The following is a 20,449-nucleotide window of genomic DNA, read 5'->3' as shown; positions in this document are numbered from 1 at the left end:
ATGGAAATCACAAACTATTATGTTAGTAAATCAAGCATGTTTTCGTTACAGAAGAAAATTGCAATGTTCCATGAAGTACATGATGCATTTCATAACATGAAGAAGCACAGGGAACACGTAAATGCAACATGAGTAACCAAACAGATGAACACGGGACAAGTGGTATACATGTATTGCAGTATAACTAAGGTTGGAAGAGACCTCGAGGATCATCGAGGCCAACCTGTCACCACAGACCTCATGACTAGACCATGGCAGCAAGTGCCATGTCCAGTCTCCTCTTGAACACCTCCAGGGATGGTGACTCCACCACCTCCCTGGGCAGCCCATTCCAATGACAAACAACTCGCTTAGTGAAGAACTTTCTCCTCACCTCGAGTCTAAACCTCCCCTGGTGCAGCTAGAGACTGTGTCCCCTTGTTCTGGTGCTGGTTGCCTGGGAGAAGAGACCAACCCCTTCCTGGCTACAACCACCTTTCAGGTAGTTGTAGAGGGCAATGAGGTCACCCCTGAGCCTCCTCTCCAGGCTAAACAACCCCAGCTCCCTTAGCCTTTCCCTATAGGGCTTGTGCTCAAGGCCTCTCCCCAGCCTTGTTGCCCTTCTCTGGACACCTTCAAGTGTCTCAATGTCCTTCTTAAACTGAGGGGCCCTATTACTGCTGTATGTATGCAGCACTTCTAAGAACATGAATTCAAATTGTGAACAGTGTAACTACAGGTATGGCTATTGTTTCATATAGTGTCTTCAGAATTGCCTCCTGACAGTTTATGCAATTTGGTTTCCATGTACTTTCCTTGGGAGATGGGGATGAAGCACTTCCCAAACCAGCCATAAGGACTGTTTATTTCTCAGTTTTTCTTCAAAGAGACATTTTTTCCATCAATGTTTCTTCTTTGTATGTCAGGGTCTGACCTTGTCTATAACTACTATCAACTACAGCGTTTGGAAATAGTAAACCTCTGGAACAGCCCACATCACTAGCAGCATATATTGCTTGCATTGTTGGGATTGCTTGCAGCCAGATTATAGAATCATAGAATCCTTTAGGTTGGAAAAGGCCTTTATGATCATTGGGTACAACCATAAACCTAACACAGTCAAGTTCATCACTAAACCATGTCCCTCACTGCCACATCTACACATCTTTTAAGTACCTCCAGTGATGGATGACAACTCAACCACTTCTCTGGCCAATCTGTTCCAGTGCTTGATAACCTTTTCTGTGAAGAAATTTTTGCTACTTGAGGCCACACAGGGAAAAGGGTTCTAGGAAGGAGTTGGCAGGTCTTGTTAACAGGGCATTAAACTAGATTTGAAGAGGGAAGGGGCTGAAACCAGTCCCCCCAGACAGGAGTCTGAGGGTGGTAAGCTGCAGTCAGGTGAAACCAGCAGCCCAGCTGAAGTGCATGTACACTGATGCACACAGTGTGGGTAACAAACAAGAGGAGCTGGAAGCCTTGTTACAGCAGGAAAGTTATAATGTAGTTGCCATCACAGAAACATGGTGGGATGACTTACATGACTGGAGCACTGTAATTGATGGCTACAGGCTACAGGGGAGGGAGAAAGGGTGCAGGGCAGGCCCTGTACATCAGGGAGGCTCTAGATGCCATGGAACTAGAGATCAAGGATGATCAGGTTGAGTGCCTGTGGGTGAGAATTAGAGCGAAGACCAACAAGGCAGACATCCTGGAGTCTGTTCTAGACCATCTAAACAGGATGAAGAGGTTGATGAATTTTTTTATAGGCAGCTAGAGGCTGTCTCAAGTTCACCAGACCTTGTTCTTATGGGCAGTTTTAACCTTCCTGATATCTGCTGGGAACTTAACACAGCAGAGAGGAGGCAGCCTAGAAGGTTCTTAGAGTTGTACAGAGGACAGCTTCTTATCCCAGCTGCTGTGTGAGCCTACCAGGGGTAAGGCTTTGCTCGACTTTTTTACAGGGAAGGGCTGATGGGAGATGTGGTTGGAGGCTGTGTGGGGTCCAGTGATCATAAGATAATTGAGTTTTCAATATGCAGTCAAGCTAAGAGGGACACCAACAAAACCTCCACTCTGGACTTCTGGAGGTTGGACTTCAGGTTACTCAAGGAACCTAACTCAGAAGGTACCTTGGGAAACAGACCTTAAAAACAAAGGGGTCCAGGAGGGCTGGACCTACTTGAAAGAAATCTTGAAGGCTCAGGAACAGGCTGTGCCAATGTGCTGGAAGATAAGCCGCCAGGGCAGACAGCCAGCCTGGATGGGCAATGAACTTCTGGGTGAATTAAGGGGAAAAACCAGTGTGTATCATCTTTGGAAGGAAGGAAAGGCTACCCATGAAATGCTTAAGGATATTGCTAGGTCATGTAGGAAAAAAATTAGAGAGGCAAAAGCCCATTTAGAGTTTAGACTGCCCTCTGCTGTGAAGGATAACAAAAAATCCTTCTACAAATACATTAATGGCAAAAGGAGCAACAAGGACAACCTCCTCTTCTTGGTGGACATGGAGGGAAGTATTGTAACTAAAGATGAGGAAAAGGCAGAGGTATTTGACACCTTCTTTGCCTCAATTTTTAATAGCAGGATAGGTTGTCTTCCAGACAACTGCCTCCTGAGCTGGCAGATGGAGTCAGGAAGCAGTATAGTTCCCCTGTAATCCAGGAGGAAGCAGTTAGAGACCTGCTTAGCCACTTGGATCCCCACAAGTCCATGGGACCTGATGGGATCCATCCTAGGGTGCTGAGAGAGCTGGTAGATGAGCTGGCCAAGCCACACTCCATCATTTTTCAACAGTCCTGGCTCAGTGGAGAGGTCTCAGATGACTGGAAGCTGGCCAAAGGGATGCCCATCCACAAGAAGGGCTGGAAGGAGCAACCAGGGAATTCCAGGCCTGTCAGCCTGACCTCAGTGCCAGGCAAGATTATGGAACAGGTCATCCTGAGTGCAATCACAAAGCACTTACAGGATAGCCAAGGGATCAGGCCCAGCCAGCATGGGTTTAGGACGGGCAGGTCCTGCCTGACCAACCTGATCTCCTTCTATGATCAGGTGACTGCCTGGTGGATGTGGGGCAGGCTGTGGATGTAGTCTACCTGGACTTCAGCAAGGCCTTTGACATTGTCCCCCACAGCAAACTCCTGGCCAAGCTGTCAGCTCGTAGCTTGGACAGCAGCACTCTGTGCTGGGTTAGGAACTGGCTGGAAGGCTGAGCACAAAGAGTGGTGGTGAATGGTGCCACATCCAGCTGGCAGCCAGTCACTAGTGGTGTGCCCCAGGGATCAGTGCTGGGCCCCATCCTCTTTAATATATTTATAGATGATCTGGATGAGGGGATTGAGTCCATCATCAGTAAATTTGCAGATGACACCAAATTGGGGGCAAGTGTTGATCTGTTAGAGGGTCGGAGAGCTCTGCTGAGGGAACTTGACAGGCTGGACAGATGGGCAGAGTCCAAGGGCATGAGATTTAATACATCTAAGTGCTGAGTTCTACACATTGGCCACAACAACCCCATGCAGTGCTAAAGGCTAGGTCTGGAATGGCTGGAGAGTGGCCAGGCTGGTTGATAGTAGGCTGAACATGAGTCATCAGTGTGCCCAGGTGCCAAGAGGGCCAATGACATCCTGGCCTGGATCAGGAATAGTGTGGCCAGCAGGAGCAGGGAAGTCATTGTGCCCCTGTACTCAGCACTGGTTAGGCCACACCTTGAGTACTGTGTCCAGTTCTGGGGCCCTCACTTTAGGAAAGATGCTGAGTTGCTGGAAGGTGTCCAGAGGACAGCAACAAAGCTGGGGAGGGGTTTGGAGCACAAGCCCTATGAGGAGAGGCTGAGGGAGCTGGGGTTGCTTAGCCTGGAGAAGAGGAGGCTCAGAGGAGACCCAGAAGAGACCTTACTGCTGTCAACAACTACCTGAAGGGAGGCTGCAACCAGGTGGGGGTTGGTCTCTTCTCCCAGGCAACCACCAACAGAACAAGAGGACACACCACCTCCCTCACACCACCAGGGGAGGTTTAGGCTGGATGTTAGGAAGAAGTTCTTCACAGAAAGAGTGGCCATTGGAATGGGCTGCCCAGGGAGGTGGTGGAGTCACCATCACTGGAAGTATTTGACTGGATGAGGCACATGGTGCCGTGGTTTAATTGATTGGATGGCACTGGGTGACAGGTTGGACTCAATGATCTCGAAGGTCTTTTCCAACCTGGTTAGTTCTATGCTATTCTATTCTATTCTAATTTCCTCTTGTCCTACTGCTTGTTGCTTAGGAGACCAACCTTTGCCTTGCCACTACCTCCTTTCAGGTCCTTAATACAGAGTGATAAGGTCTCTCCTGAGCCACCCTTCTCTAGACTGAACAACCCCTGCTCCCTCAGCCACTTTTGGGACTGGTTTCCTAGCCCCTTCACCAGCTCCACTGCCTGTAGAGACAGATGTACGGTTTGGATGCAATTCCTCATACTCTGCACCTATTTCTCAGAGGACATACTATGTCGGCTGGGCTCAGTAGCCCAGAGAAGAGGCTTCCCATTACACCCTTGTCTGGCCGCCCCAGGGAAACGAAGCCCAAAGGGCTTGGTGGGTCCGTCTCTCCGGGTGCGGAAGCGGGAGAAGCCGAGACACAAGCTGTGACACCCAGCGGCCCCTACCACCATCAACCGCCGTCGAAAGCTCTCCTCCAGAGTAGCCGCCCTCAGCACCCCAGCCGCGCCCCCACAGGCGGAGCTGGCCGACGCTCCACCTCAGCCGCGGGCGCCGGGACGCAGGCGGCCTCTCTCCCACGTGACCGGAAGGGCCCGGGCCCTCCCGGCGAGGCACCCTCTTCCCTTGCCTTACCCCGCCCCCCAGGAAGTGCTGACTCTACTGCAGGGCGGGGCCTGTGCGACACCGGAAGCGGCACGTCGTGTCGTCCCCCCCGGTTACCCCTCTCCGCCCACCGGCGGACCCCAGTGTGCCGAAAGGCTCCGGCGCTGACAGCGCGGCCTAAGGCGGCGCCCGGCCCGGCCTGGCCCCGGCCGCCGGCACCGCACCGCAAGGCCTCGAAGCGGCAGTCCCTGTTCCTGGTGTGGCAGTGACGCTGGCAGGTGCTGAGGGAGGACAAACGGGAGACTCCATCCACTATCGGAGCGGAGGCGGGCTTTCTAGGGCCGGAGCGGCTCGGGGGCCCTGGAGCTGGTCTCTCTCAGGCCTGGTTTGCTCCGCTCGGTTAGGCTGCGGGTGCGTGAGGGGATGGGGATGAAATGAACAGCGCCGCTCCTGCCGGTGCGCCGAGCAGAGTGCGGGTGTTCCGCCGTGCAGGCACGCTTCGGATTAGGCGCATCCGCGTCCTCCCGGGGCCGGGGCGGCCGCCCCTGGCGCTGGAGTAGGCCGCCAGCTCGGATGTGTAGAATTGTAAGCAGGGGTTACTTACAGCTTGCACGGAGTTAATTGCACAGGATGCAGGATGTAGGAGTATGTGTACATGAGGGAGCGTTGCGCATGTTAGGGGTAGGTAGGATGCCGGTTTACAGGGCAGCGGCAAACGAAATGTCAATGCAAAGCAAGGTATTAAAAAAAGTACAGGAGGGCTGCTGCCTAATTTTTACTGGAAATGCGTGTATGTGGGGCTATTATTGTCCTTAAGAAAATCAGATGTAACAGACTGATAATTTGCTTGTCTGTTGATTATTTTTTTTGACAGCAAACATCCCCATTTCCTTGTTTTCCGCAGTTCTGAATACCTAAAACTAGCATAGTGACTTCTATTTGTAACTCTGGGATGGTCTTTTGCACTTTAAAGCAATGACATGTTCAGAAGAATCTCTTTCCTTGCAATGCACATAGGCCACATAGGTCTTACTTATAAATGTAAAAAAATTGCATTTGGTTTATGGGTGTTGTGAGTAGTTGTTCTTAAAAGCCTTTTCACAGCTTTTTTTCTTTCCTAGCATAAACGTTCTAATTTCATGGCTACAAGACTTAAGTAGTACTGTGTTATTCTTTGTGAGTTTGTTGTTTGTGTTTTTTTTTTTCCCTGCTCAAGCATTGCATGTGTGTGTGTATATATATATATATTTAATACTTTTAATCTACTTCTGTTGAGTAAGTTTTTTGGAGGTTTTTAATAGATTTTTATCAGGAGCAGAATTCTGTAGTTCTCCCAGTGGAATGCATTAACCTTTTTACCTTCAGCTACAGGTTAAGTTGTTGACAGTTTCAGGTACAAAAGCTGCCTAACCTCTCCATATGATAGTTGTATCACTTCAGGCTACACACAGGCTCTTTAAAGTGGTTAGAATTCTTTTGGCAGTCAACCTTTGAACAGCCCTCTAACTTAATGCACTATGTTTCTTTTGATAACTTGGAGGATGACATGGCTGTTGTTGTCAGAGACTTGCATTATCAATTTACTGTAGGCTGTTGCTGTAGTACTTCCAGGAGTTTGGGGGGGTTGTTAAGATCAGAACACTAACTTACACCTCAGGTGGGGATTTGATTTGAGAGTGTAATGGAAGGTCAAACAAAAATCTTAACATCCCAAAAAAATAGGAAGCTCTTTGCAAAAAAGTTCACTACTATCTCTTTGTAACATTCTTTGCTTCTGGCTATAGCCTTAGTTTGATTTGGTTTTAAGTGGTTACATGCAAGTTACATACCTTTTCTCAATTTTGAAAATGTTTGCTGTGGGTTTCAGTGTCTTGCAAAAGCAAAAGGGTTTCTTAGCTCTAATAGTTTGAAAGAGCATTTTATTGATGTTGAGCCCTCTGTTGGTCCACGGAAATTTCATTTGATGTTTTATATCTCCATTGTACATGTGGACTATGAGTAATTGCATATGTTATTTCTTAAATCCATTCAAGATGTTCAGTGTTTTGTCTTCCTCTGTGTTGACTGAGCAGTCATTACAGACCAGTCATGACAAATTAAAATGTGATTAAGTAAGGTCAATAGTCTGCTGTATTTTGGCATGTTGAGCACAGCAGTCTTGTGGTTTCTTATAAAAATAGTAGGCAAAATTACATTATCTGTTTTTAAAGCACTAGTAATGGTTTCATAAATTGTGTCTGTCTCTTGACAGTGCTTGAATGCAAAAGGAAAGAAGGTGTAGTTTGTAGAATGAATATTAGAAGTGATTCTTAGCACTTAAAGACAGACTTCTGAAGTAGTTGTGACAGTAGAGAACAGAAACTCTTAATTTCTGTGGTATTGCACCTTGAGCTTAATTGAATGCTTTATGGACCATGCTTCCAAATTTGTAATTGCTTGTGCATGTAGTCTGTTACAGAGAATGCATAAGTACTGCTGAATAAAACAAACACAGTATGTTTTTAAAAAACAGAAACCAACAACTCATTACAAGTTGGATGATACCTTGTGTGAATTATTACATAGCTGGTTTGGAAATTTAGATATATCTGATTGCTGGAGAGTAAGGAATGTAAAGTATGTGATTAAATGAAATATGCCTATGATATTTTGCTAAGAGACTGTTTACACTCAATTTTAGCCTGTTAGTAAAACAATAACATGTAGCACTAAATACTTCATGAGCTCTCTAGAAATGAGAGCCAAAGCTTGTATCTCTTCGTGTACAAGCAGCAGAAACCTTTATATGACAGGTTTATAAAACACTAAGTATTAGCAGGAACCACTTGTAGTTCCAAAGTGTCCAAGAGAGACAGTAATATGCTGATTACTTGTGGAGAAAGCATCACTTCAAAATGGGTGAGTGCTGTTGTGAATCTGCTTTAGAACAGACCTGGAAGTGAAAGCACACAATTTGATTCATTTCGGTGGTTATTAATGTACTCATTGTGCCTTGTGCAGTTAGGCTGGAAATGGAATATAGGCTATTAAAAAAACATAACAGTGAAGTTTCTGTATTGGTGAATGTTAGATTGCTACCTCATTTCATTATGCGTATGGACGTAAACGGTGTTCTTTTTCTCTTTAATCAGATCACCCAGAAGACAGGATGAGTGTTAAAGCTTTCAAGCTCGTTTCTGCTGTTGAGCGGGAGATGTTAATGGGAGACAAAAATTACATCAACATCGAATGCATTGAGTGTTGCGGAAAGAACCTCTATATTGGAACCAATGACTGCTTTATCTATCACTTTCTGTTGGATGAAAAGATATCAACAGCTGGAAAAGTAACTTTTGCGGCCACCAAGCAACTCCATAAATACCTGGGTTTGAAGAAGCCTGTGAGCGAGTTAAAAGCAGCCTCTGCCCTCACTAGGCTCCTTGTGCTTTGCGACAACACAATAACGCTAGTTAACATGATGAACTTAGAACCTGTCCCCACCGGCGCTAGAATCAAAGGAGCTGTGACATTCACGTTAAATGAAAACCCTGTGAGTGGGGATCCTTTCTGTGTCGAAGTCTGCATTATCTCGGTCAAGCGGCGGACCATTCAGATGTTCATGGTGTTTGAAGACAGAGTACAGATAGTGAAGGAAGTGTTTACTCCTGAGCAGCCCTGTGCCGTGGCTGTAGATGGTTATTACTTGTGTCTTGCACTTACTACACAGTATATAATTTTGAATTATAATAATGGCATCTCCCAGGATCTGTTTCCTTACTGCAGTGATGAGAAACGGCCAATTGTGAAAAGGATAGGCAGACAAGAGTTTCTGTTGGCCGGTCCTGGAGGCCTAGGTGAGACTAAGGATCATAGTATTTTTCCCTTTGTTTTTTGTTTTGTTTCTTTTTTTTAAACTACTTTGGGTTTCTCTCAATTTGGGAAGCAAAGCATAGCTAATTAAGTGTTGTGTACATAATGATCATTTTCTTAGCAGGGCTGTGCTGGGGTGTTGAGATTAAAAGGTATATGGCAAATTTTTGCTTCTAAATATTATGATAGCTCTCCTGCATTTAAAAAATGCACAGAAATCTGGTTATTTGTATTTTCATTGTGTCTGTTGAAAGCTTCAGTTCTATAGAGGCAGCTAACAGTAATAGTGTCTTGCAGCCTAGAGTAAAACAACAAAAACCCAAACAAAAATTTTGGTACCAAGCAAAATTTCAGGGGCTGTTAGCTTTTCCATAATGACTGTCTGGACTGGGTTTGAGGAGCCCCACATTGCTGTAAATTTTTTAACTTAATGTAGACAAGTTAATTTTTTCCCCAGTTCAGAAGAGTTCATGTGAAATACATTTCATAGATTGTAACACGTTCACAAATAGGTTGTTCTACTAGGGTGCTAGTAAGAACTGTAGACTGTATCCTGCCATGCTAGTAAGAAATATAAACTGTATTCTAACCTCTGTAGAAAACTCTGCCCTAACCGTACGTGTTGTCAGATACTGCCCAGTTTTTATACTCCTATTTGCTTTAAAATAGTGTTTTTTCGGCTCAGTATTACAGAGTAGAATAGAATTAACCAGGTTGGAAGACCTTTGAGATCATTGAGTCCAACCTATCATCCCAAACTATCTAATCAACTAAACCATGGCACTGAGCACCCCATCCAGTCTCCTCCTAAACACCTCCAGTGATGATGATGACTCCACCTGCCTGGGCGGCCCATTCCAATGGCCAATCACTCTTTCTGTGAAGAACTTCTTCCTAACATCCAGCCTAAACCTCCCCTGGCACAGCTTGAGACTGTGTCCTCTTGTGCTGTTGCTGGTTGCTTGGGAGAAGAGACCAAACCCCATCTGGCTACAACCTCCTTCCAGGTAGTTGTAGACAGCAATAAGGTCTCCTCTGAGCCTCCTCTTCTCCAGGCTAAGCAACCCCAGACTCTCAGACTCCCTCAGACTCTCCTCACAGGGCTGTGCTCCAAGCCCCTCCCCAGCTTTGTTTCGGTTCTCTGGACACCTTCCAGCAACTCAACATCTTTCCTAAAATGAGGGCCCCAGAACTGGACACAGGACTCAAGTTGTGCTCTAACCAGTGCAGAGTACAGGGGCACAATGACTTCTCTGCTCCTGCTGCCCACACTATTCCTGATCCAGGCCAGGTTGCCATTTGCCTTCTTGGCCACCTGGGCACACTGCTGGCTCATGTTCAGCCTACTATCAACCAGTACCCCCAGGTCCCTTTCTGCCTGGCCGCTCTCCAACCACTCTGACCCCAGCCTGTAGCACTGCCTGGGGTTGTTGTGGCCGATGTGTAGAACTCAACACTTAGATGTGTTCAGTCTCATGCTATTGGACTCTGCCCATCTGTCCAGCCTGTCAAGGTTCCTCTGCAGAGCTCTTCTACCCTCTAACAGATCAACTCCTGCCCGCAGCTTGGTGTCATCTGCAAATTTACTGATGATGGACTCAATCACCTCATCCAGGTCATCATTAAAGATATTGAACAGGATGAAAATGAATGTGTAGCTATCTCAAACCCCGAATTGGGTCATGTGAAGTAGTGCTTTTGTCCTTACAGTCAGTTATCTATTAAAATACTGCTGCTTTAATCTAAATAATTAATACTCTGTGAGGTGTATATTCTTGAGCTTTTTTTGTTTGGAAAGCTACCATAGCTGAGAGCAGACAGACCGTGAGCAGAATGCTTTCATGCTGTTTGCCATATGACTCTCCATTTAGTAGATGCAGTTTATGTATCTTTCCTGACACACTAGGAAAAGCACAGTGAAAAGATGACAACTGTTTAGGTCCTTGATTCAAGGATATGTGTGGGTTTGGTCTTTTCAACATAAAATCCAAAGAAAAGAGTACAGTTAGTTGTTTATATTGAAGCTCTGTCTTGTGACCAGAATGTGACATGTACATCAACTCACCACTTTTTCTTGACAGAAGTAGAGAATCACTGACATGCCAGTTGATGCAAATTAAAGATGATGTAGGGCTTTTCTAAGCCATCTTGGTTGCCTGCTGCATATTGAAAGCGTTAGTTACATTAAATGTGGATGTGTATTTGTGGACATTAGCTTTCATAGCACTACTAAAGTGGTTAAAATTTGTGAATTGCCTGTCAGAAAGTATTCCTATCTGATAAAGAGATCCTATTCTGACTTTAGTCTTTATTCATATTTTTAGGAATGTCAAATCAGATTCTGCTTAAGTGGTTCATTTTTTGATTTAAAAATAATAGATATGCTTTCAAAAGTATCATTGTATTTAGTTAAAGCAGATGCTTTAGTCCAACTTCTGCTTTTATCTGATATCCAAGAAGAGCCTCTTACCTTATATTCGCTCAGATGCTTTACAAAGTTTTATTTATTGTATATTTTTTTCCTTACCTAATTCAGATTGTGTTTTGTTTGGGTGATTTTAATCATCTGTTCTCTACTCCCTCCCCACTGTTGTTTTGATTCATGCTATCTATCTTGCTTTTCTTTGTTGGTAAAATTCTTGTTATCTTTAACACTTGTCTCTTTGTTGTGGAGGTGGTTGAATGCCTTTATAATATATAAATACTGTATATCTTGCTATCTGAGGTAAGCCTCTGCTGTAAAGTGAAGGGACTTGAAAAGACTCAATGTCAGCCATCAGTTCTGCTTTTGGTTTGCTTTTGTATGTCTTGCTGTTAAAGGCATGTTTGTTTGGCACTTGATACAGCATCTCTGCTAAATTCAGCCTCTTTTACTGGGGTGGATGTATTCCACAAAATATTTGACTTTGCAGTGTTTGAAGTGACATTTATCTGGACTAATTTGCTTTTGAGTTAAGACTAGAATTCAGAATGACAGAAAGTAGCTGCTTAAAATGTTAATCATAAAGTAAAATCTCTTTGATTTTTTTTTTTTTTTAAGTATGGAACTTTTTACCTGGACACTTTGCATCTAAACCAGATTGTTAGAATTGTTGATGGCTGGTACTTGCATATTTGGTACTTAGTGGTTCTACCTGGAGTTAGTATGTAGCTCATTCTTTCAAAAAGGGAGGACAAACTTCATTTTTGATACATCTTCCTTCTCTCCTGTAATTAGTTCCTTCAGGATTGAAAATCAGTTCTTTCTGATTATATATGAAACTATGCTTACCAAAATTCATTTTTTCATTTCTTGAAGCTCTTGTTGCATGTTTCTAATCAGGCTTCCTGCCATACAGAAGCTTTAAGTTTGTGTTTGTTTCTTTTAATTTCAGCAAACAGTTCTTGCATGTTAGCACCAAGCAAGCTTCCTAGCACTAGCTGGAGCAACTCCTCCAAAACATCAGAGGCCTCGACTTGGGTCAAGTTCCCAAGGGAGGGTGCAGTTCTTCAGGTCATGAGCTGAAGAGTGCACCTAGTGCATCTTGCTGAGACTGGGTCAAGGGGAAATTTTGTCCTTGCCCACAAGAGATGCATGCTTGGGTGAGGATTTTCATTGCCAAGTAAAGGAGATGTAGAGGAGGTCAGTAGACTGCAATGGCATCAGGGTTGACAAAAAAAGAAATAGAATCTTCTCCAGGCATGATCCTGAACCCTCAGCTGTACCCCCAGTTTCTGTGATGGTAAATGCTGGAATATTGTAACTTCTGTAAAAGGAAGAACTTTTCTGCCTGCAGATCTGCATCTATAGAATGTGTTCAGTGCTCAACAGTAGCAGGCGAGGAGCAGGAAGCTCCGTCCATCAAATGATCTAAGCCTGTATTGTGCAGTAACACCAGGAGAAATTAGTAATAGTAGTGGGAAACTTCCTCATCTTGGAGATGGAGGTTTTCTCATCAGTCCTGCTGATGAGGAAGATCAGCTTGAGGAGGAGCAAGCAAAATTGTGCAGATCACTAACTGGTTGCACAGCTCGTCCTGACAAGGGATTTGGCTTTTATGACTGTGGATACCTATTTAAGGAAGAGATGGGGTCCACCAGGCCAAGTGAGGTAAAGTGGTTTTGCCAACAGACTGACTCACCTGGTGAGGAGGATTTAAACTAAGAATGCTGGCAAACAAGGAGTGCAGAGTGATGAGGATAAAAGGCAGTAGACAGGACAGAAGGGCTTCTTGTGGGCTGAACAGACACACAAAGAATTATGTGCAAAATAGCATGATGATGAAAGCTCTTTTTTTTCTTGGAAAACAGCACAGCTACATGTTAGCAGCTCAAGCAAGGAGTTACTCTTGGCATGAGAGCATCAGAAAGATGTGGTGTGCACTGGGACAAAGGAGGAGGCAGCTGAGAGTTTCTGGATTAGGGTTAGAAGGCAGACTAACATGGGTGATGTTGTGGTGGATGTCTGCTACAGGCTACCTTATCAGGAAGATGTAGATAAGGCCTTCTCCACATAACAAGAAGAAACCTTCATTTGCAGTCTGTGCATTGAAGGGGGCACTCCAGGACCTGCTAGAGGAGCAGCACAGTAGGACACAAGGCAGTTCAGGAGATTTCTGGGATGCGTTGGTGGTGATTAAGGAGACGATGAGGGGATGAGCACTGTTGAATCTGGCTAGAGATGTGGTGAATTTTCAGGATCCTGAGAGAAGGGAACAAGGCAAAAAGACCACAAGCTGGGACTTCAGGATAGCAGTCTTCAATTTGTTCAGAGACCAAATTAAAAGAATCCCATGGGATATGGTCCTGGAGAGGACTACCTCCTCTGGGTTCAAAAATGGTCCATTGCAGTGAGCAGCACAATAAGCAAAGATGGCAAGAGGCCTGCGTTAATGAACAAGCAGCTCTTGACTAAACACATAAGAAGGAAGCAAGCTAGCAGGGACAGGTGACCAGGGAGGAGCTGGGGAGATAGAATGGTGCTAACCAAGCACTTTGGATGGGGTTAAGGAAGCCAAAGTCTATCTGGTATTGAGTCTGGTGAGCACTGTGAAGACAACAAAAAGAGCTTGTACAAGCATATCATGAGCAAAGTAAGACCAAGGGAAATGGATACCCACTGCTGAATGGGGTGGAGCATGTGGTGCCAAAAGGCATGGAAGAGGCTGAAGCAGAAAATGCTGCTGTTACCTTGATTGTTACTGGTACACCCTGCCTTCAGGAATTCTCTGCCCCTGGGACCAGAAGCAAAATCTAGAGCAACAAATAGAGGCAAATGCCTTCAATAGAGAAGGACTGAGTTATGGAACAGGAGGCTGATAAGTCAGTACTAACATGTTCATTAGCAGCTTGGACCGTGGGTTAAAAGTTCTAAGGATGGCTAAATGATTGGAGTAGCTTGTATGGAGAGGCTGAGGAAGCTATGTCTGGTCAGTCTGAAGAACAAGCTTGGTGTGATCTTATCAATGTGTTTAGGGGAGAGGTAAAGAAAACAGAGCCAGCCTGCACAGTGGTATTTTATCCCGTGAAAGAGGAGGAGAGAGTCTCAGTACAAACTGAAATACAGGAAATTCTGCTTAAACATAAGACAAATTCCTCATTGTGATGGTCATCAAAGCAGGAAACCAGTCTTGAAAAGGATGTGGGGTGTCTGTTCATAGAGATACTCAGGACCTGACTGTGCAAATTCTTGAGCAGCCTGTTGTAGCTGACCCTGCTTTGAGCAAGGAAGCTGGACTAGGCAGTCTCTAGACTTCAACTTCCTACTTCGGCTATTTCATTACTTCAATGAGTGAAAAATTGCAAAATTTAAAGACCTCATTTTAGTTTATTAATTTTGCTTTTCCAGAATAAGTGCTTCTCAGTGGTGCATAAATTGAATAGTTTCATAGTGATTGAGCAGACTCCAAATGGAGTTGGAGGGCTGACATAACAAGCACACCAGTACTAGGCAGAAGGTCATGCAGTGCCTTTTCTCACAGCTGATAATGCTGCAGGGTAGTCAACAGTAACTAGTATGTTCCTTTCTTGATTTCACCCACTCATAGTGTTCCTTGCACTGTTAATTTTTATGATAACAGAAAGTTTTTGTATTTCTTGATAAGCAAATAATACTACTAAAGAACTTGTATTTCACAGATATTTTCACAAAAAAACTTTTTCACAGAATGGTCTGGGTTGGAAGTGACCTCCAAAGGTCATCTAGTCCAACCTCCTCTGCAGTAAGCAGGGAAATTCTCTATGAGATCAGGCTGCCCAGAGCCTGTTGAGCCTCACCTTGAATACCTCCAGAAATGGGGCCCCAACCACCTCCCTGGGCAACCTGTTCCAGTGTTCCACTACCCTTATGGTAAAGAACTTGTTCCAATCTAAATCTGCTCTTCCCTAGTTCAAAGCCATTGCCCCTCATCCTATCACTTCAGGCCGTTGTAAGCATTTTCTCTCCATCCTTGTAGGCCCCCTTCAGGACTGGAAGGCCACTATCGGGTCTCCCCAGAGTCCCCTCTTTTCCAGGCTGAACAGCCCCAGCTCCCTCAGCCTGTCTTTGTAGCAGAGGTGCTCCAACCCCCTGACCATTTTTGTGGCCCTCCTCTGGTCCTGCTCCATTTTTGTTTTAAGCCAAGCAAAATCTACAGGCTGTTGCGCAAAGTCCTGAATAACCCTTTCTAAGTAGGTCCTTCTTTGAGTGTGTGGAAGCTGGACTGAATGCCCTTCAGAAACCCCCTCTGACTGAAATTATTCTGTGATTTTGTAATTTCCCAGGTCTCTTGGTGTTGAAAACAGGTGTAGCTGTGTTTTGGGTAGCTCTTGTAACCTTTGGGTAGCATATGCGTATTTAATACAGAATCAATTACTGGCTTCATCTCAGTTTCACCAGACACATTTACTATAAAAAGGCCGTGGTTTCTGACTGTAGTTTTCATGTTTATGGTTATCTTTAGGTGAGAACTGCACAAAGACAGAAAATGCATCATTCTACCACAAAAGCCTTAGCTGTTGAAGGAAAAGGGATTTAGAGGGACAGTGGCTTGGAAAAGTATGGTCTGTTGCTCTGTGTACCCTTTCACTTCCAATTACCTAAAAAAAGAGCTCTGTCACTGAGGGGAAAAATAAGTCTTTAAAGTTAGATTTTTTTTTGTAACTTTTTTTTTTTAAGAATGTCAGACAAATGGAACATTCTGGGAATTCATATTTCAAATATAATTAGCCCTGAGTTACAGTAGGTTAATACATATTTAATACAAAATTCTTCCACTTTTTAAAATGGAATTATAGCACGAAGTAACAACTGCAACATATTAAAAATGAGTAACACAACAGGCCTGATAAAAACATTCCATTTCTGATCCATAGGAATATCAATATCTATAGAGTAAATCAGGAATTACATATTGGGGCTGGGAAGAGTATTTCCTGGAAGATAGGTCAGGGAGGTCATTCTGCCCCTGTACACTGCACTGGTTAGGCCGCACCTTGAGTCCTGTGTCCAGTTCTGGGCCCCTCAGTTTAGGAAGGATGTTGACTTGCTGGAGCGTGTCCAGAGAAGGGCAACAAGGTTGGTGAGGGGCTTGGAGCACAAGCCCTATGAGGAGAGGCTGAGGGAGCTGGGGTTGCTTAGCCTGGAGAGGAGGAGACTCAGGGGTGACCTTATTGCTCTCTACAACTACCTGAAGGGAGGTTGTAGTGAGGCGGAGGTTGGTCTCTTCTCCCAGGCAACCAGTACCAGAACAAGAGGGCACAGTCTCAGGCTGCGTCAGGGGAGGTTTAGGCTGGAGGTTAGGAGGAAGTTTTACACAGAGAGAGTGATTGCCCATTGGAATGGGCTGCCTGAGGAGGTGGTGGGGTCGCCGTCGCTGGGGGTGTTCAGGGCGAGGCTTGACAGGATGCTTGGTTCCATGGTTTAGTTGATTGGGTGGTGTTGGATGATAGGTTGGACATGATGACCTCGAAGGTCTCTTCCAACCTGGTCTATTCTATTGCTGTGATTGGAAAGCTGATCATTATATAGTGGGAAAGCAAATAGCATTACTTGCAAATAGTCACATGTGAATTTTTAATTTTGTGTTGCATCCTTAGTCAAGGGAGAAGGCTGAGCATGTCAGAGCTGCTGCAAAGGATCCAGAAGTTGAGTTTCTACACTGTAGTTCTCTAAAAATCTATAGCTTTCTGTCTTCCTCTTTTTTTTTTTTCCCCCCCTTATATTCCTTCTTGGTTACCCTTGCCTCATTATCTGCTGTTTGGAAGGGATTTTGTAAATTGAACAACATAATCTTTTAATCTCCTCTGCCCTTTAGAGCTCAACTGTCAAGTGGCTCATTCCTGCAGAAGAGCAGTTTTTATGGGCATGCCCTTTTAATGGTGTGAGAGTACTGGGTTTAAGGGGTAGGCATTCATGTCTAGAACAAAAGTTTATATCATGCTTCAGTAAAGCTCATCTGGCAAAGGGTTACTGAACTGAGCCTGAAAACTCTGACTGGAATTTTTTCTTGATTTTTTTTGTTGAGAAGATTTGGGTCGTGGCAAATAGCATAAATAGAACCAGTGGCATGTGGTACAAAAGGAAGTCAGACTTCTGTGAAAGCTAGGAGGAGAACAGAACAGACAGAAGGAAAGACAGTGGCAAAGAAACACAAATTAACTAAGGTTTAGTACAGTTATTTTGAAGACAGCATAGGAGGTGTCATTGGGATATGATATAACCTGAAAGGACATTGTGGAGATACTGGTGCTGGTCTCTTCTCACGGCTAATTAATGATAGAACATTAGGGAATGGCCTCAAACTGCAACAGGGTAGGTTTAGACTGGACATTAGGAAAAATTACTTTACAGAAAGAGTGGTCAGACACTGGAATGGGCTGCCCAGGGAGCTGTTTGAGTCACCAATCCTGGGCGTGTTTAAAGGTCATTTAGATGTGGTGCTTGGGGATATGTTTAGGGGTGAACTTTATAGAGTAGGGTCAATGGTTGGACTTGATGATCCCAGGGGTCTTTTCCAATCTGACTGATTCTATGATTCTGTACTAAAAAAGTCTGTGCTTGGCTTTGGGGAAAATTATGCTTTACAGGCAACCTCTGCATATTTTTTCATGATCGAGAGCACAGATGCCTCACAGGAAATGACTTGTTCCAAGGAGCTGGATTCATGTTCTGTGAAAATTTTCTTGTAGCAAAAATGAAGAAGTATAAGCAAGTTGTTGTTACTGTCAGCTAAAATTCACTTCAGGCATTTGACACTACAAGGCACAAATGTGCCTGTATTGCCAGATGGGTCAGGCAGTGCAGATCTGCAGTTCCTGCCAAGGCAGTATTGTTTGGATGCTGACACCATCGAAATACTAACGTTTTGAAGTGGTTTTGAACATGATGTAATTCTTATTCAAAAGACGTGAAACTTCTAAACCCCCATTTTGGGGGCTGTCCCTTTTCTGTGGTGAAGGAGAAGGAAAGAGGAAAAAAAATTTTAACTGAACTAACCAACAGGTCTGTAAGGTTCAGGGCGGTGTGATGCGCTAATGTACTGCATCTGTTCTTCTGAGATTATTTCTGTACCTTGGTACCCGTGCTTCCTACTGTGAAAACAACAGTCTCCAACTGGCATGAGCCTCAGGTGGTTTTCTTTTCTCCTTTTTGTAGGCATGTTTGCAACTGTAGATGGCATTTCACAGCGTGCCCCTGTGCACTGGTCAGAGAACGTGATTGGAGCAGCTTTGTGCTTTCCTTACGTGGTTGCTCTCGATGATGAGTTCATTACCGTACACAGCATGCTGGACCAGCAGCAAAAGCAAACGCTGCCTTTTAAAGAAGGTCACATTCTACAGGACTTTGAAGGTATTGTAAACCACACTTTTGTATCAGTATTTGTGGAATAGCAGCTGCTGTGGGCACAGTCACTTCAGTTTGTGAAGAAAATATCTAGCAAACCCATTACCTGTTGAAACTTTCATTGCAAATGCTTTTCTGATTAGATTCCTGCAGACTATGATGGGAAAGCTTCAGTCATCCAAGATTCCATGCTTCTAACAAAATGTGTACTCATTAAATGTGCTCTAATTATCAAGTTAATTGTTGAATTGAAATGGAGCTGAGTGGGCTTAGATCTTTTTCTTATTACTTGATTATTTCTTTGGAAGGGTCAATGTTAATTTAATGCAACAAGTGAGTTACTGTGAGCTACAGATGTTAGAACTTTGTTGGGATAGCCAACAGACAAAAATCTTAAAATCATTCTTTTTGTATTATTTTCTAAAATACCTGTGTAAGAGGCTTAAAATGGGATATTTCATAAAGAATTGTTAAACAAAAGAAATCCTTTGATCTATTCTTCAGTTAAGAACTTGGAAGTGTGGAATACATTACACTGCCTTTTTATTTGCCCCCCACCCCCAACAGCTACAAACTCTAGCACTATGTTACTTGCTACCCTTGATGTACAGCTTACAATTTTCTAAAGTAAGCCTTTGGAAATACTGGCAGTGAAAAGTTTCTATTCTGTAGAATTTGGGCAATAGTTACAGTGGTTGTATTTACAACTTTCTCATAGTGAGAAATTATAGCAAATTGCATTTATTCAGAGTGGACAAAATCTGCTATAAATATGTTCACTATTCTATCTGTATTTCTGAGGTATAATTTACTATCTAGTAAACTATAAACCATCTAGTAAATATGGTAACAGCAAAGATGAGTTTTGAAACTTTAACACTGCTTAGGTTCTTGTGTCTTGAATAGTAAATCTTAAAGCTTATTTCTGAAATGTGTGGGTTATCTGTAGAGAATGTAAATTGAACATGTCTGTTTGCTCTGTCCAGGAAAGGTGATTGTTGCTACCAATAAGGGTGTGTATATCTTGGTGCCATTACCCTTGGAAAAACAGATTCAGGATCTTCTAGCTAGCCACAGAGTGGAAGAAGCCCTTGTTCTAGCAAAAGGAGCTCGAAGGAATATTCCAAAAGAGAAATTTCAGGTCTGTCCTTCTTTCAATTTTCGTGAAAATACAATTTTTACGCTGGGTCTATGTGTACCAGTAGTCAAGTGATTAAAGAGACTTACTTTAAAGCAAAATCTGATACCTTTTATGGCTTCAGTCTGAGGAAATAAATGTGCTGCTGCATTGGCTTCTGCACGTAAGGGCTGTGACATTAGCAGTGTTCAGTGCTGTTATTCTGCTGGGTCTTTGGTGCTGGTTTATTGTGAAGTGTGTGACTTGAAAAAATTTAGAACAAAACTGAAAACCTAGTGATAGAAAATCCACTGTGATGCTTCCTTAGTACTATGTCTGGCTATTATTTGCTCTTTTAAAAAGTGTCCTTTTTTTCAAATCAGATTTTTTTTTTTTTAAAGGTTTTACCTTTTTTATTGGATATTGTCACTATATCCTAAACTCCAAACTAGTACAGCTGTGAAGTAAAGTGATGGGGAATCTAAACCAAATAGATCCTACTTCAAAGTCATTCAAGTAGTACTTGTACTAGTCTGTTACTGAGTATTTAAGATTGTTGTGTGGTAAAGAATCTTCATCACTCTTTGATTACAGAGTGTTGATTTAAGATTTGTACTTACTTCCTTCTACATCTGGTTTCTATTGCAATACACATTCTACTGTATTTGTTATTTAGAGAGTGAAACTTGCAAAAAGTAGCATGAAATCTTTGCTCTCCAAGTAGGAGAATTAATATTTGACTTGTTTTCTTTCTTTCATAAAAGCAAAATTTTATCTGTAACCTACAGAAAATCTCATGGTTTGAATTTTTATTAACATATTTTGGGGCATTTAGTTACCATTAGAATAGGTATCTCTTGTGTTGCTGCTGGTTTGTTAAGGAAAATGTGAAGTTTAG

General features: G+C 43.5%; 1 protein-coding gene across 1 annotated transcript in view; it reads left to right on the top strand.

Annotated features, from left to right (window-relative positions):
* Positions 1-4,905: 4,905 nt before the first annotated feature.
* TGFBRAP1 (transforming growth factor beta receptor associated protein 1) overlaps positions 4,906-20,449 on the top strand; it is a 36,808-nt gene continuing 21,264 nt past the window's right edge. Inside the window, exons 1-4 of the mRNA XM_054162950.1 lie at positions 4,906-5,194; positions 7,915-8,616; positions 18,246-18,440; positions 19,421-19,575. Of these exons, the coding sequence (XP_054018925.1) occupies positions 7,932-8,616; positions 18,246-18,440; positions 19,421-19,575 (1,035 nt within the window). The 5' untranslated portion in view covers positions 4,906-5,194; positions 7,915-7,931. The remainder of the gene's footprint in view (positions 5,195-7,914; positions 8,617-18,245; positions 18,441-19,420; positions 19,576-20,449) is intronic.

Source organism: Dryobates pubescens, chromosome 7, assembly GCF_014839835.1.
Source record: "Dryobates pubescens isolate bDryPub1 chromosome 7, bDryPub1.pri, whole genome shotgun sequence".
NCBI classification, from domain to species: Eukaryota; Metazoa; Chordata; class Aves; order Piciformes; family Picidae; genus Dryobates; species Dryobates pubescens.
Note: the sequence above shows the minus strand (reverse complement) of the source record. Positions and strands in the feature narration are given on the sequence as shown.